The sequence below is a fragment of the Pelmatolapia mariae genome, linkage group LG7, assembly GCF_036321145.2.
Source record: "Pelmatolapia mariae isolate MD_Pm_ZW linkage group LG7, Pm_UMD_F_2, whole genome shotgun sequence".
In the NCBI taxonomy this organism is placed as follows: domain Eukaryota; kingdom Metazoa; phylum Chordata; class Actinopteri; order Cichliformes; family Cichlidae; genus Pelmatolapia; species Pelmatolapia mariae.
The window spans coordinates 17,446,497-17,458,864 of record NC_086233.1 but is presented as its reverse complement, the minus strand read 5'-3'; the positions used below and the strand labels follow the sequence as shown (position 1 = coordinate 17,458,864).

Sequence of the window (12,368 nt, the reverse complement as noted above, 5' to 3'; positions counted from 1 at the left end):
GTGCATAGTTGACTTTGTTGCACTCAGTTGCATCTTGAATATGTACTTTTATTTTAACAAGTCATCTTTTGTCTTGCGAGATCAGTGATTTTGTGCATGGTCCCTGACAAATAAAGAGTAAACTAAGTCAAAATGTCCCAAAATGGAGAGGGTAATATAAAAACAAGCCTATAAGCTTGATGTATATAAAACGTCATATATTTTCGGGGGTTGTGGATAAGAGCGCATTATAGGAGATTAAATAAGAAAAAAGGTCTTCTGACAAAAGGACATTATTTTTCTATTTCAGCTTGAAATAAAATAAATTAAAGTAAAATCCCATGTTTTAAGTAAAATCCATGGGAGACGTGTTTATCTAGCAAGATAGCAAAGCCGATTATGCCCCAGGCCCGGAGGCAGCGCACTGGACGTGAACTAGCAATTTTATTGGTCGCCGGCGTGGCAGGAAGTCATAGGCAACCAATTGAAAGGGGCAGAGATTCGTCACTGTATTTGTCCATTCAACCTACCTGTCAACTTTACTGTATACGCTTCTTATTTAAAGTTAGCAAGTATTTAGCGTGTTTTCACTCACTAAATTCGTATTGAGCAGGACTGACAAAGTTCTAAAAAATAATGTCGTAACACTAGTTACAACGAGTGAAAGTGTTAGCGGTTTAAATGGGCGAAGTTCAGCACAGTTAGTCCCCCCTGCACTGTCTAAACTGGCCGGTCTCCGGAGGAGGATATTAGTCAGAGCCCGAAGGATGGAGTGGCTCTTCCAGCGATGCTATAAAGAGGTCGTCTTTAACTTTCGCTCGGTACTGCTCGTGTCGTGTTTGGTGAGATACTATTTTTGTGGAATTACATGAACGTTTCTGTTTTCGAAAAAGTCTCGTAAAAGTTGTGAGTTGCCCTGGTGACAGCTGGTGCTTTAATGTTGGCCGCTAATTTAAAATTTAAAAAAAAATCAGCCTGCTTTACAATGACTTGTTTGGGGGGAGGTGGAGGATTTTACGTGCATCTGTGCCGGGCTGTGAAGCAGTGCTATACGGAGAAGTAGGGCAGCTTATAAATTGGTCACTGTGTCCAAGCCAAGTCCAATACTAATTTATCTGTGACAGACAGTGCCAAATAATAAGAGGATAAATACTGAATCCAATCCAAACATGGCAATCCCTACAGAGGCCAATGGATAATTAAATTGAGTTATAAGTTTCCTTCATCCCAGCATAAAAAAAGAGGGAAAAAAAGAAGTTTGACATCTAAATGTGGTAATAATTATAGACAGGCTTTATAAACATTACCCAGCTTTTGCAGTGTCTTGAGATGTCAGCATTTGACAGCCCTGTCCTATTGCACTCACAAATCCCCTTCTAGTTCTTGATCCTGCTGGCGTGCCTGTTCCCCGGGCTGTGGTCCATTGGGGTCCAGCTTCATTCTGTATGCACAGGGAGCTATGTACCAGGGCACTACTCTGTCCTTGTCATCAACACTCCCAATGAGCAAACAGCAAAGGACGTTGGCAGGTATGGTGCTTTTTTTTTTTTTTTGGTCTTTTTTGTCTTTTTAAACACTTGCATTGCATTTTGCAGTGTCCTAAGGTGTCATAAACCTTAATTTTTTTTTCAGTGTTTCCACAAAGTGAAAGAATATTTATGCCTTTTCTTGTTCAGCTGAAAACATTATTATCACCCTTGTTTGGCGTGTGCAGTAATTGTAAACCTGCCACCAGCCAGTTAGCTAAGAAATTGGAAACACCTCTAACACTTATTAATTAGCACTTTTGCTCACATTTTCTTTTTTAATTATTAGTTTTGTTTAGTTTTTATGAAACTGTGCAACAACAGAAGTTTCATTTGCTGCCAGGCAACAAGAACTTCCAAATAGCTTCACAAAAAAAAAAAAAAAAAAAAAGCAGATAGCTTCACATTTATTAAACAGAGCCTTTCCAATCTTCCCATCTGATTTAAGAAAAATACTTTGCTAATTGTAAAAAAATAAAATAAAATAACTGAGTATTGATGCTCATTTAAAGCTTCTCCTTTTTGGCGTGTGACTTGTGGTTTGTGAAAGATTTGAAGTGACTGAAGTGATTTCCCCTGACGTAAGTTTGCCTTTTCTGCCCGGAGAAGAGATACAATTTTGTCAAACCAACAAGTGGAGCAGAGCGCTGTGTTTGCACTCTCATCTCCCTTTGTTGGCATTTTAGCTGCATGCAAATGAGATTCCATCTATTAACCACATGTCAAGGAAAATAGCGCTTTCCATATATGTAAATCACCTCCTTCACAGCTCCTTGCTCAGGGAAGGGGGGCATTGCAAAGGTGGTAATAAAATGTAGTTTACCGTCTTTCTTTTTTTTTTCTTGAATTCCCATCAGATGTCCTTCCCCTTCAGCTTGCTTCATGAGTCTTGATAATGAAGGGCCCAGTTTTAATAGATAAACAGCTGTTGGCTTGTGTTTGATTTTTTTTTTCTCTTTTCCCTCTTAGCCCCCTTCATTTCATTTCCACCAATACATCCAACCGTTCTCGCCATTCTCTCTTCTTTTTTTTTTCTTTCAGGGCAATCATGGAAAGGCGGTTGGCGGCCAGCGTTAACATTCTCTCCAAGACCTCCACAATGTAAATTACACCTGACCTCCATTTTTGAAACGCCTCTCTACCCAGCCGGCACACAATCACAAAAACTCCCGTTAGTTACCGTGTCCATCACATGTATGCGCTTATAAATACAATGAACGCACATGCTTCTTTGTTCACAAAGGGGAAGCTGTTTTCTTCACAAACCACAAAGCGAATGGGCTTCACCTGAATTTATTTGTTTAGCCTTACTTCTGCTGGAAACTTGAATGGCAGTTAGCCTTCAAAGTAGGCATGTTTTTGCATGCATGGATTAGCTTTCCTGTCAATGCATAACAGCACAAAGGCGGGGGATGGGGGGCGATTAGGTTAGGGGGGGGGGGGGGGGGGGGGGGGAGGAAGCTGAACTTTGGACAAATAAGAGTAACTGAACAGAAATGTCAGTGTTAACACCTGTTTACAAAATAGAGGTGAAAATACAGGTTTGGCTTGGACTTGACATGGTGTGTTATTGCAGGTATGCCGTGAGCTTTCGGTTATCTTCGTATCTTAAATGTCAGCATAAAACTTGTTGACATTCCCGTGCTTTAAAACCACTTTTTAAACAAAGAGGGAGTTTTGCACCTGACACCACAGAAGCATATCAAGAACAGTCTGACAGCCACTGTAGGGTGTAATAAACTATTATTAGTTCTTTGCGTGAAAGCTCTTATTTTGTTAAATTTGAAGGCTCCATTTGTCTGCTTGTACTTTCCGGTCAGTAGCCCTGCGGTGCTTCAGTTCCAATACTTTCTGTCATTTTAGGTTCTATTGGAAAGGAGAAATCCAGGATGCAAATGAAATCCTGATGGTAAGCTCTCGGAGACAATTCCTTCTGTGATCAGCATGCACTCGTGCATGTTGAAATACAAGACTGGTGAGATGAGATGTGTTTGTTGTTGCAGCTGGTGAAAACAAAGACTTCCAGGATCCAGAAGGTGGTGGACTACGTGAGGTAAGAGGCTTGTCACGTTGTCAACTCACACTGGACACTGTGCCTTGTGCTCTGTGAAGAAGAGTTATTAAAGGGAGAAAAAAGCCAGGTTCATGGCTTCAGTCTGAACATTATTTTCAGTTCAAACATTCACATTCAAACACTGATACTTTCATGTTTGGACAAAAAAATAGAAGTAATAGATAATGAGGTTTGTCTTCTTTTTAATAAAAGCCCATCCGCCGGCTTCTGCAATTCTGCATCAGTATTTCACACTATTTATAATTAGAGATTGGCTCATTCTACATGACAATTCACTTTTTCGGGCTATTCAGGATTAGAGCGTTAAAAACACTCCATAATTACAATATATGCACACATCTTCAGTGTACTGTCAGCATTGTGAGGCTTTTAAAGCACTGCAGTGCTTTTAGTCCTAGGTGATGGGAAGAAATAGAATCAAGAACCACTTTATACAGATTTGAGTTTATATGAACACGTTCTTTGCGTGTCTTTAGGTCTATACATCCCTACGGGAACCCAGAAGTCCTCAGTCTTGCAGTAGATGACGGCAGCTTGGCGTACATGAAATGGATGGACGAAGCCATTCCAGATGACTGATATTTCGTTAAGGCCAAAGCTAATCTCAGCGAGGACTGCCGTCAAACAAGGAAACTGAGCCATGTGTGTTTGTTGCTCTTAACTTTTTTTTCCAGGATTTGGAGGGTTTTAAAAGTTCAGGAAGTGCTCTGTAGCATTAAAGTTTAATACAAGGCAGTTTTGTTGGCCTGACCTTCTTAACCGGAAGTGTACTGCAGAGATTGGATTTCAAACACTGCTTGTAAAAAGAAAAAAAAATTACATGAAAGAGTCAAAGTTCCACTCAGGTAATCTGGTGTAAGGAAATGGACAAGAACTCTTATGGTGCTTTTAAGCATATCAGTTCTTTTTTATGGTATGTTACCAGATCATTCTCTCCAGTTTAAAAAAACAAAAAACGACTTTTTGAGTATAGTATGTGGCAAGTCACATAACCAAGATGTAATAATAATAATATGAAATAACAATAATAATCAATAATCAAGACCTATAATGTAATAAAAGTCATAAAAAGTACAGTCATATTGCCCCTTATTTCCACTTTGCCTTAACTCACCTACATGGTAAAGGCCTTGCGTATATGCTTTACTGCTACTGTCATATAGGAAGTGGGGGAAAAAAAGTGAATTTTATGGAACCACAGTCTGCAGCACTTCTCTTTATGCCCACCAGTCCAGTAGGGCCAGGAATTAAACACACTGGAATGTAGCCTGTGTGCATTTATATAATTTGTCTCAACTTTTAGAGAGTTTTTGAGTTGACCCCTGTATTTTGTTAGACCCAATTTTTTTTCTATTTTGCATCTGCAAAAGGCTTCAAGGAGAGACCAGTTGAATGTCAATAATGTAGAAGGCCACTGAGTTTCATCCTATTTTGGGTGAATGCATAAAGAAAACCCTCTATGCAAGGTTAAACTTCACACTCGCTGTAAACCTATGGGCTCATCTCTCGTCTGTAATAAATGCATCTATATTTTATACTATTCCGCTGTATCTCTTGAATTATTTTTTCCGCTCGAGGACAAACCTTTTCTCTCCAATATTTCCATACCTGTCATCAATACATATGCTGTGTATAATGAAATAATGGTAAAATACAGGTTTAATAACCTATTTCTTAACTTAATGTAATTTATGTGCATTAAGAAACGTTTAAACAGCTCAGTACCAAAGTAATTAGTAAATCACTGTCACCTAGATAACATACCATGGCCCACGCTGAAATATTACCCTATAATATATTTATTGTTATGAGTTATGTATTTTTAAAGCCCTTCCCAAAAGCATAGGCACACTGAGAAATCTGTGCATGCAGCAAGACAGGGTATCAGAGCAATCTGTGTGTACCCACAGTTTATAGATTATCTGTCAGGCTCTAGAGTAACACTTGTCCACATGGACACATCCTTTATTAGTGTGAACTGAAATACAACAAAGGACAGCACGCCTACGTGTTGCATAAGTGTCCCAGATTAGCTCTGCCTGTGTTAATAAAACATCTACTTCCAATTAGCACAACCTCAACTAAAGATAAAAATATATCTTTTTTTATCTAACTTACTATCGGTAAATTCATCTATTTGATTTTAATATCAGTTTTCCACTTTTAGCACTCCTTCCTAATTCTAAAAGCTGAAAGAACTGCTGTTGATCTGTCCTTGATCTTCATAGATGAGTCCAAAAAGTTTTTTATTTAATTTTCTAATAAACGGCACTTGCACATTATGTGAACAGGCCAGGTAAGAGTCTTGTTGCTAGTATGAATTTTATAAAGTGTACATGAGCAAATATGCTGCCTGTAACCTTTCAGATACTATTAAAATTTAACTTAATTCAATTTCAGAACCAGGTAATTATAGCAAATCTGATAGGTGTACCACCCCACATTTGCACTTTTGCAAAAATTTGTCAGCCGTGCAAGCTTACTCATTAAACCAAAGTATGCACTAAGCCTGAGTGTGCATAAAGTGTTTCCGGCATGAGGCCTCAACAAAGAAACTGCAGACATGGTTTAGTTTGGTGTTGTGTCTGTGGAGCCAAAATAATCCTCCCTGTCAGGTCCAGAGTTTAGGCCATTTGGTGGTAGTGTGCAAGTGTGGCTGTTAATTCAATGAATTTCCTCTTGTTCAACTGTAATTACACCCACACCAATGCATAGGTATACATCCCATGTTTTTTAGTAAGCCACATTCATACTTATGCATGTGTATACAGTGTTTGCCTTGGCTGGTAAATATGGTTGTGCAATGACAAAAGATGCCATATAAAATATAAACTGCAGTTCATGTTGTGACAAAAAAAAATAATTATCATGCAGTTTGATTAAATGTTCACTAGATGGCAGTGTTTTAATACACAAACAGACTCGACATCATTCTTAAACAATCACATGTGAGTCATACTGAATGAATGCCTGTAGTTTTTGCAGTGATAGAGCTAAAATATAATCTATTCATTTTCAGCCAGTGTAATTCTTATTAGTTAAAGAGTCTGGCCCCAGTATTAGTCAGTGCTACTTTAAGTATTTTGACATAAAGTTCAATAATGAGCCCTCTTGCACAGTGTGCTCATTATAAGATACATTCAACAAAGTGTTTAATATAGCTGTCCCACGTAATGATATCATTATTATTATAATGTACTGAGACACTATAAAATCTCTGCTATTAATATTTAATACATGTGACTATTAAGAGTTATCCTTTAACTAATTGGCAACTGAAGAAGCACCATTTATATCCTTGCACGAATATTGTCATAAATTGTGTCAACACAGAGACATATGGCTGGCTGTTTTTCCTTCCTGTGCTTGATTAAGTTCTCCATTGGATGCAGAGCTCAGAAAATGATAATTAAAAGTAATCTGTAAGAAACAGACGCTTCTAACATGACGCTCCCGCTGAGAAATTCAATAAACTGAGGATAGCACACATGCAGAGACAACAAGATGTCCAAGTAGTCAGCATTTTCCCAAATTTTGATTTATTTACAAAGGATGTTGTTCCATCTTTCCAGTGTAATAGAAGGTATCTCAGAATTTGTTTTAGATTTTTTTTTGCTATGTTGATTAGTACCTTATAACTGATATGTTATTAAATTGAGTATTTTTACTAATTATTGTAATTGTTTGTATTATTATATAGTATATCACAGTGGTTTCAAAGTTTAGTATACAGGGTAGGTTTCTCTTATGTATTGTTTCACAGCTGATAGGCGACAAGATCAACTGTATTTAGATGACAATACTGCGCATAACATTTTATATACTATATTATTTATTTGAGATTTTTGGTCTGAGTGTAATCTTTTTTTGTATGTAACCCACACTATAATCTTTTCCTGACTAACCAAACAGCAATACCTAATATATAATTATATATAATAATATATATAATTGCTAATACAGCAATAAACCTAATCAAATAGTTAGTGAAAGTAAAAGTAAACAAAAAGTAAAACAAGACCAAACAGTGAGTGAAACGGACACTTCCTCCACCCTCCTTGCTATCTTATGAGTTTTGATGCATGCTCAATCATCCAGGTAAGTAAATCCCCAAAAGTTGATTCTGTTCATCTGGACGTAGCGTTTTCAGTGGGAGAAATGCTTCGTCACTCAGCCAAGTGACTTCTTCAGTCTCAGCTGACTGCAGGTTTCCCCAACCTTAACAGTACATTTAAACAGCACATTTGCATGATGACTGAAACTAGTACCACTGAGGGAACAATGGGCTGGTTCCTTGATCATTAATATGCAAATTCTCATGACAACAACCACTGATCAAGGCTCACTGATCAAACACCACTGATCAATGGTCATGAGTACCATTCACAGAGAGTTGGGGAATAGCTGCAATCACAGCATTGTAAGATAGTGAAAGATGTACCCTCGGGTCCCCTCCTCGATGACTCCCTGCTCAAACCAGCGTTCCTTCCTGTCCAGGATGTGTACATCCTCATCCTTGAAAGAGTGTCCACTGGCCTGTAGGTGTGAATAGACTGCAGAGTTCTGGCCTGACAAGGTAGCTCTTCTGTGTTGTGCCATCCATTTAGCCAGAGGTTGTTTGGTTTCCCCGATGTATAAATCATGGCAATTATCCTGGCACTTTACGGAGTACACTATATTATTTTGTTTGTGTCGGGTATCACTACGGGTTTTCACTTAGGCTCCAGTTGTCCGCTGATCAAGGAACTGACCTCCCAGCCCATTGTTCCCTCAGCGGTGCTAGTTTCAGTCATTATGCAAATGTACTGTTTATAAGGTTGAAACCATGCTGATGCTTCAAGAACCCTTTCTCATCGCTTCATGGTATGGCTGATCAACTTTATCCTTCTGTGGTCACTCCAGCCCTGCTCTTAAAGATTGGTACCAGTGTACTTTATCTCTACTCACTTGCAAAGACCGTTGGTTAAAAAGTCCACTGCCTTCTCTACTAGACATCAACATACCGCCGCAGCTATGTCATGTAGACCAACTGCCTTTCAAGTCCACATCCTCTTCATAGCCGCCCTGAGTTCCGCCTTACTAATCCTCTACACGCCCTTATTTATCTTTTCTTCTATCTGTCCTCAGCACTCTCACATTTTTCTTCATTCATCCTCTCCTCTAAGTATTTCCATCTTTGCAACCTCTCTTTGAACTGCAAACTACTCAAAATATATTTTAGTACATATGAAAATAACAAGAGGAACCACCAGCCACTTATGTAAACCTGTACCATTATCGTAAAATAACAAAAAAAAATGTATAACTCACCTGCTTTAAACCTTTAAACTTGCTTCTGTAGCCAGCCTTAAATGGCAATAGTAGGAACTGCAGCCCTGGAAGTCACTACTTACAGTAACCACTCTAGGTCTGTGGGGAATCTGTGGTAAAACCCCACTTATAAATTAGTTAAACATTTACAACTGCAGACAATAAAGCTGCTTTCTTATGAAATTGGCAAATGCAGGACCGATTTATTAATGACCTCTTAACAGTAAGAATTTGACAAACCGCTGGCCGTGCATCCATTCAGCACAGCTCACCACATAGTTAACAAGTCAATATGGTGTTGCTTTTGCACAAGTGGTCCACTAGTGTTTCCAAACCCATACAAGTTAGAAAACTCAAACACATTATACATTCGCCTGATATATTTTTTTATATGGTTTTCAAACACTGACACTGGCTGTATTTGTGCCAGTAGTCTGCTCAGTTCATCGGTCTGCCATTCACGGGGGTAGATTAAAGAAACAGGCTCAGCCCTGAGGCTATATATAACCTATGGAAAGATGACAGTGAGCAAAATGGCATGCAGTGACATTCACAGAATTTAACATTTACCACTAATAGCACATCATCTTCAATTTTTTTAGATGCCTGGATCCTCGGCATGGTAAGCACCACATTGTTTGGTGCATATTTATTGATAAAAATGAGAATTTTAATTTTAATATATTCTGAGATAAAAGTTTCTCATCAGTTGTGGGGGAAATGGGCTATTTATGTTGTTCTTTGCCTGATTTTAAATTTCCTGGAGAAGCACTGCACTGTATCTGCATTAACCTGCAATAAAATCCATTTGGACTCTCTGAATATGTATATGTTTCCCAGAACATGTCAAAATGAAGTCATTTCTTTTGACCCTGTTATATGTATACTATCGTGGCACATTCTAATAAGGGGGAAGGAGTCGGGTGAATGCATTGTAGGTAGGAGGAATATATTAGTCACATGCACTTTAGTAATGGGATGGGAGGAAGAACTCCAGATCTGCTTCCCAGAGCAGAAAGTCTGCTCTTAATTTAGAATAATGCATTCACATTAAAATTCTTTCTGTAAAGCTTTGCTTTAAGAAAATCTAAATGTTTTATTAATGTTGTATTAAATTATATCCTATCACAGTGGACCAAGATGGAACTTTTAGAAAGGCTGAGCTTTTATATTTCATAAATGTAGCACATAAAGTAACATGGATCCAGTAGTCAAATTCAACCCAATTTTTTTGGGCTTTTTACTTTTTACAGAGGAAGAGGAACTTTGCACGTATTTCCCAAAGCTAAATAAATCTGTGTTGGCAAAGAGAAAAAAAAAACTTCCAGTTCTGCGGCAAATAAAAAACAGAAGTATGATAAATAGTGATGTGGGGGTGGGAAAAAAACAAACCTTACATAGATTTGTGAAAAGAAAAATATATATTCATTTCCAACTCCCTGCTCTTGAGCTGCAAATGACGCAAAGCTGGTTATACTTTCTCTTTATTCTTTCTTTAAAACTTTTACATAAATTTTTATTTAACAGTTATCGGAAGGTCAACAACATATGGTAGCTAACTGAAATGTATCAGCTTATTTCAACAAAATATCTTTACCTACAAACTTACCTGAGGCTTGACAAGAGGTCAGGCTGCTGGCCTTTCAGTACAGTGGTATAAAGCCTGAAAGCATGAAGGAGTCAAAAAACATCTCTCTTACACTGAGTGAAATGCAATGTTAGTCCAACTGAAACGAGGAAATACAGTAAGGGAGCATCATCATCATCAACAATGACGAAAGAAAGGTCACACACACACACACATAGGAATTACAAGAAATACACACACATCCGCTGAGAAGCCCCTAGTGATACTGCACAGGATGTTTTGAGTTGAGTGTTATGAGACAGAGTTGAGCACTTTGATGGCATTTGGACAGAGGCTTTTCTGTAGTCTGGAGCCGCAGTCTTTTATTGATCTGTAGCATCCTTCAGAGGGCAAGTGAGTGAAAAGGCGGCACCCAGGATAAGAAGAGTCCTTGATGATGTTCGGGGTCTGACATGAGCACCGGGGTTTTGTAGATCTCCTCAAGTGCAGTGTGAGTGAGTGTTGTTGTTTGTCTGTGCCGATTGGATGGTTTTCTTAAGAGCCTTTTTGTCAGCCTTATTGCAGCTGGAATGCCACACCAAAACTCCATAGCTGAGTGCACTTTACACTGAGCTACAGCAGAAGGACACCAGCAGCTGTTTGGACAGTTTGGCTTTCATAAACATCCTTAAGAAGTTGAGCCACCTCTGAGCCTTCTTTACCAGAGAGGCTGCATTTATATTCTATGTGACGTCCTGAAGGGATGTGTGTGTGCCAAAGAATTTAAAGTTGGACAAACTCTCCACAGTGTCTCCACCCATGTGTAATGTGACAAGTTTCTCCTTCTGTTTCCTTAAGCTCAGGATCAGCTTTTTTCTTTTAGAGGTACTGAGTGCCAGGTAATTGATGGAGCACCATACTGACAGTTCATTCCTGTAAGCAAACTCATCAGCATTGTGTATTAATCTCACCACATCAACACGGTCATCTATAAACTGACCGTGTTAGTGATGAAACTCATTTTTCGTTTAAAAAAAAAAATTGAGATGATTTGAGCACCAAGAGATCCACACCATTCCACCACCAGTAGCAGCCTGAACCATTGCTACAGGGCGCGATGGCTCTTTCATGTTGTTTATACCAAATTCTGAGCCTATTATCCAAATGTCACAGCAGAAATCAAGAGATTAGACCAGGCAACATTTTTCCAGTTGTGTCAGAACTGTACCCCTGATCCTCAGTTGACAGGGGAGCCACCACTGTGGTCTTCTGCTCCTGCAGCCCATCTGCATCAAGTTTCAATATGTTATGGATTCAGGGATGCTCTTCTGCATATCTTGGAAGTAACAAGTGGTTATTTGAGTTTCTGTTGACTTCGGCTTGCCGCAGTCTGGTCATTTTTCATCTGACCTCTGACACCAACAAGGCATTTTTACCCAGAGAACTGCCACTCATTTTCCCTTTCTCTGATGATTTTCTGTAAACTCTACAGATGGTTGTGTGGGAAAATCCCAGGAGATCAGCAGTTTTTGAAATACTTAGACCCGCCTGGCACCAACAAGCATGCCTCGTTAAAAGTCACTTAAATGACCCATTCTGATTCTCAGCTTATAATTTAGCAGCTCATCTTGGCCGTGCCTACATGCCTGGACTGAGTTACTGTCATGTTTTTTGCTTATTAGATATTTGCATTAATGAGCAGTTGAACAGATGTACCTAACAAAGTCACCGGTGAGCATAGACACACATATATAAGCACACGTGTCTCCTGTTGTTAGACATTTGGAGGCAAATAGTCTAAACTATGTATGTTTGTGTTTTTTAAAGAACAATTAAATCAAATTTTTGGTCAGTTTTGACAGCCTTAATGCATAATGACAGGTATGTTCGCAGGTGCAAATAAATCCCGCAG

The 12,368-nt window shown here is 38.7% G+C and overlaps 1 protein-coding gene across 1 annotated transcript; it reads left to right on the top strand.

The window, feature by feature from the left end:
• Positions 1–506: 506 nt before the first annotated feature.
• Positions 507–5,099, top strand: zgc:63972 (protein CutA homolog). Its single transcript, XM_063480591.1, has 6 exons — positions 507–821; positions 1,360–1,508; positions 2,547–2,606; positions 3,369–3,414; positions 3,509–3,558; positions 4,056–5,099. The coding sequence occupies exons 1-6, from the start codon at positions 747–749 to the stop codon at positions 4,156–4,158; spliced, it is 483 nt and encodes a 160-aa protein (XP_063336661.1). The 5' UTR covers positions 507–746; the 3' UTR covers positions 4,159–5,099.
• The last annotated feature ends 7,269 nt before the right edge of the window (positions 5,100–12,368 follow it).